Source organism: Protopterus annectens, chromosome 2.part0 (assembly GCF_019279795.1).
Source record: "Protopterus annectens isolate FY-2018-M chromosome 2.part0, PAN1.0, whole genome shotgun sequence".
NCBI classification, from domain to species: domain Eukaryota; kingdom Metazoa; phylum Chordata; order Ceratodontiformes; family Protopteridae; genus Protopterus; species Protopterus annectens.
The window spans coordinates 1524288759-1524294166 of NC_056728.1; the positions used below are offsets into that span (position 1 = coordinate 1524288759).

The window sequence follows — 5408 nt, forward strand, 5'->3', positions numbered from 1 at the left end:
AAACAGATGTTCACTATACCAACAGCTGACTGAAATGATGCCTTTTTCCATTACTTCACACTTCACTTTTTCCATGTGTGTTTGTGTGTGTGTATATGTGTGTGTGTGTGTATGTGTGTGTGTGTGTGTGTGTGTGCGTGTGTGTGTGTGTGTGTGTGTGTGTGTGTGTGTGTGTGTGTGTGTGTGTGTGTGTGTGTGTGTGTGTGTATGTGTGTGTATGGATCTATTTCACTTACCTGAAAGCCCACATCACTGACTTTCACTTTGCTGAGACCAATGGACAGACAAATCAGAAGACCGACATCTGGAACACTGAATTTTGACATGAGATAAGTAACCACTTGGCCATCCAAAAATAAAAGCAAAAAAACAACAAAAGTAAACCCACCTGTCTATGTGGGGGCTTCACCCCCACACCCCCCTAACTAAATATACCAACTTTGAGATCGCACTCCCATGGGAATAAAGGGCAAATTTCAACAGGATGGCAAAGAGGTTACTTACCTCGAGTGGAATGTCGGTGTTCCGGATGTCAAGTCTTCTGATATGTTGGTCCATTGGTCTCAGCGAAGTAAAAGTCGGTGATGTGGGTGATTGAAATAGAACTATATATATACATATACATATATATTTGTGGGTCTACTTCATTTGCCCTAAAGCTCATTTGCCCGACACTCATTTGCCTGACACCATTTGACTGAAAGCTCATTTGCCCGACAGCTCATTTGCCCGACAGCTCATTTGCCCGACAAGCAGTATTAGCAAGAAAATGGAATATGCCCCCCTCCCCACTGTAGTGTGACCCTGGAGTTAGAATATATAGGTAGGGGGGGTGTGGGGGGCAAAGCCCCCCACTTACTTATCTATTACTAAGCAATATTACATCAAAAGGTAACAATATCATATGAAATGAAGTGGGGGCTTAGCCCCACCCGTTAATGAGGGCTGTGCCCCACACCCCCACCTATATATTCTAACTCCAGGGTCGCACTACAGTGGGGAGGGGGGAATATTCCATTTTCTTGCTAATACTGATTGTCGGGCAAATGAGCTGTCGGGCAAATGAGCTGTCGGGCAAATGAGCTTTCAGTCATTTGGTCTGGGAAAAATGTTTGTCGGGCAAATGAGCTTTAGGGCAAATGAAGTAGACCCATATTTGTATATATATATATATATATATATATATATATATATATATATATATATATATATATATATGTGTGTGTGTGTGTGTGTGTGTGTGTGTTTGTGTGTGCGTGTGTGTGTGTGTGTGTGCGTGTGTGTGTGTGTGTGTGTGTATTAAAGAAGTATTGTAGACTGTTTCTTTGCTTAATAAGAAAAGCACACTAAGAAGACAAAGTTTTCATTTTTGAACTGTATTCAAGTGGCTCTTTTATCATAGGTTCATAGGTAAGTACTAGGCTAGCAGCCCTTAAGGGTACGTTTAAGCCTAGTCAGTTTTCCTTTTTGTGCTTGAATTAATCAATCCATTTTTTTAGAGATTGGCCTTATCCATCCTATGACTGATAATTATATATTAATTAGAATACCATAGATAATTTGAGGGGATACATACATGGGATAAATCATCTAGGAGCAGCTTCTGTCCATTAGTAGTACAGGGATAGTCCTGGGATAATATTTCTGTTTCCCGTCCATATATCCAAGTTGTGCTTGAATATAGACTGGGATGAACTTTGTTTTATGTTGATGGGGAGTGCTTCCCAGAGTAGCAGTATCCTCTGCTAGACATATCTGTTGCCCTTAACTGTTCTACTGATATTGAAAAGAAGTTTAGATCCTTAGACAGAGTACGTCTGATGCCTTTAAACTTGCTGATGTGCAGTAAATCCATCAGTATTGAGTCAAATGATGCCTTGTATGCCAGACATAGGTCACCTCTTAGCAGTCTGTTGTATACCGAGTAAAGTGACTGACAGGGTTTTGATTCAGTCCATGTAGGACATGCTGTTTAGGCCTTGTATCTTTTTAGTGAGGAATGTCTGTGCATGTTCCAGTTGTTGCATGTGTCTGGAATGATATATGCCAAAGGGGGCATTATATTCAATAATTGGCCTAATGAGGGTTGAGTATAGGGGACAATGATATCCATAGAATTAGAAGCACTTGTTTATAAGCTGTGCAATATAGAAGGACTTTATCACAATAGTGGACAAATGTTGGTTAATGTTGGGTCACTGTCCACATTAAGTTCACAAATCCTGAACAACTGGGTCAGTTCTTTAGGGTGTATTGTTAGTGTTGTAGTTTCCTGGGACAAACAGCTTAGCAAAGGATACAATAATGCATATTTTGTCATTTAGATTTAGTCCATGATTTTCACAATCGTCATCATCATCATCAATCCCCTTTTTTCTCATTTTCTTCATGGTGTTGGGGCGTCATGTCAACTGTCACCATCTCTCTCAATTCAATGCCACTTTCTTACATTCTTAAACATCCATGCCTGACTCTCACAGGTCTTCTCTCAAACAGTCTATCCACCTCTTTGCTGGACACCCTTGTCCCATTACTTTCCCTTCTATCTCACTTTTCATCTTCCTTTGATTTCCCCCATTTGCTGCTATTACAACTGTCTTATCTGAACTCATTTTCAACCCATGTGCCTTCAGTTTTGCATTCCATTCCTCTATACTTTGCTGAAGTTCTTGCTCATAGTCTGCATGTAATGCCATGTCATCTGCATGCATCAACTTTGTTGAGCTGTCCCCTCCAACTTGTTTGCTAATGTAGTCCCTCACCAGTACAAACAGCAGTGGGCTCAGAATTTAACCCTGATGCACAACCCTCCAATTGTGTACCCCTCTGTGAGTCCATACATTGGTTGTACTTGAGTGATTGGGTCTTTTTACATAGCCTTGACCAATTTTATCAATGTTTATAGGACTCTGAACCATTGCCAGACTGGCCAAATCAGCTTTCTCGGGACCTTGTCATATGCTTTCTTGAAGTCTAGGAATGCCTAATTGGATTCTTTGCTCATCTCTAGCTAATTTTCAACTATCTGCCTCACTGCAAACATTGGGTCAGTTGTGCTGCATGCTGATCTGGATCAGATCTCCTCCTCTCCTGTCTTACTTTGTACTGCTCTTCGTATTCATTCATCAGGGCATTCATGCAGCATGACAGTTGTTTGATATCTCTGTACTGCCTGCAGTTCTGAATGTCCCCTTTGCAAATCTAGCTCTCTTCACATGCAGTGTTTATTGAATGTTTTTTCAACATTTTAACATTGCAGCATGTTGACATTTCATAATTCTAGGTTCAGTATTCTTATTTTCAGTATATTTCTCTACATTAAGTTAATAATGGACCCCAAATTTACATCTATCTACAGAAAATCTAAACTATTTTATTCTCTCAGTTATGTCATGTTAGAACATGTTTTCTTTTATTTGAATGCAGTATCTTAACGTATATGCTTCATTAAAATGCAGGTGAACATTATTAAACATATCAGAACGGATATGTGGATGTGAAAGAGCTAGCCACTTGGCAGTGTGAACTTTGGCTCTAGATGAGTTTCACTACTGAAGAGACACCCCAACCCCATGTGCAAAAATGGGGACAAGGGGATGTAGATGGATGGATGGATGCAGATGTATGATTAATTTAATTTGAAAATGATCAGAAATAAAGATAACACTACTTTTCTTAAAGGAGGTGATGCTTGGCTCTCAACTCTTCAGTTTCGAGAATTAAGAAAAGAAAAGGACACAGTCATCTAAACTTTAATAAGCTAATATAAAAACAAACCTCTTCTCAAAAAACATATGTAATAAACCAGTATTCTTTCATAAAGTGTGTAGAGAACATCACATTTCTCTAATGTGTCTGCTTACTCCTTTAGAGTTGTTTTTATGAAGTATCAGAATAATTATAAAGCCTTGCTGTGCACAAAGTATTACCTTTGCCTGCAATGCCTAATGCTGTATGCTACTCCGGAGTTCCATCTGTTGTCTTTATGAGAATTGTTTGGTTTGCTTAAATGTCAGGTAGGTCCATAGGTAATTCCACCATATATGCACCTTTCTTATTTCCCTACATGGTACCGTTTGCTACAGATATTTTAGATCAAAGTTACTTTTTGTAAATAGTTAATGAGATATTACAGATGGCATACCTTTATGTATCCCATTCAGCTAAATAAATTGTTTCAGTGTGAATCCTTTACTCGTTGAAAAAGATTGACTTAAAAAGTCCTAAGAATTATGTTCACATCTAAAGTTTAATCATCTTAATTTATAAAGAAAGGTTTTCAGAAAAGCTGCCAGATTAGCACTGTAGTGCAAACTATACAGGAAACACGAGTCTACAGCATTCCTATATACATTCAGAAGCCGTCAAATGGGAGAAAACAGGTATGGTAAACTATTAGTTAACCAGAACTCAAGCAACCAGCAAAAAAACAAAAAAAAATCAAAAATCGAAGAAATACAATACGATTATCATGTGTTGCACCCCCCCCCCCCCGCAGAAACATACCTTACATTTTTAGAGTTTCAGAGTTTTAAAAAGGAAGATAGGAATAAATTCCCTCTCTTCCCAACTTGAGAACAAGTCAAACCAGAGAAATAGTATAGGGTACAGTATTAGCCATGCCAATTTTTAATAGTAACTCTCAAGCAGCCAGAAACTACAGTTATCTGGCATTTACCAACCCCCTTGAGAGCCAGTTAACTGAGAGTTTACTGTAATCTGCTTCAAATTCAAGTTCTAATGTTTCATTTTCCATTTAAATGAATAAAAACTATTTTACTATTTCACACAGATATTTAAAATGTCACACACATATTTAGAGCTGAAGTATGCCAGTTCAGCATAGCTATTGTTAAAGAGGTGGTGTAATATTGCACTAGAGTCAAGGATTAAATATATTGGTTTCCATCTGTATTCGGCTTCTTTACCCTCACAAAGTTGTGTTTTTATTTCTTTCAACTTGTGAAGATACTGACCTAAAATATGAACTGCAGCTGCACATGATGTTCTTGTGAACTTTCATTTCCACTCCATCGACCCTGATAATAGCATCACAGAGTTCACCCGCCTCCCTGAGTTCTTTTAAGATTTCATATGACGTAGAACTCAATCTTCTCTTCACATTGAAATTTGGAAGTCTAGATGTTGATGGCTCTTCCATATTTAAATCTTCCAAAACAAGTGCAAATTGAAAATTTGGTAGGCTTATTTTATTCTGTATTTTTCTTACTAATCTAGATCTTGGAGATTACATTAATGTTTGATTATTTTTTTTCTAGAATCTCACCATTGCTGACATCATAAGTACATAGTTCCACATTCTAAATTTCCTTCAATACACAAGAGCTACAAAAGTAGGGAGTACATGATACACAGTGCTGTAAGGTTTACTAGTTATTGTAGAAAAG

At 38.1% G+C, this 5408-nt stretch overlaps 1 protein-coding gene across 1 annotated transcript in view; it reads right to left on the bottom strand.

The window, feature by feature from the left end:
• The window catches only part of LOC122792852 (kelch-like protein 10), a 217671-nt gene extending 212510 nt beyond the window's left edge, over positions 1–5161 (bottom strand). The window contains exon 1 of the mRNA XM_044060412.1: positions 4977–5161. Coding sequence (XP_043916347.1) covers positions 4977–5161 — 185 coding nt within the window. The remainder of the gene's footprint in view (positions 1–4976) is intronic.
• Positions 5162–5408: the final 247 nt, after the last annotated feature.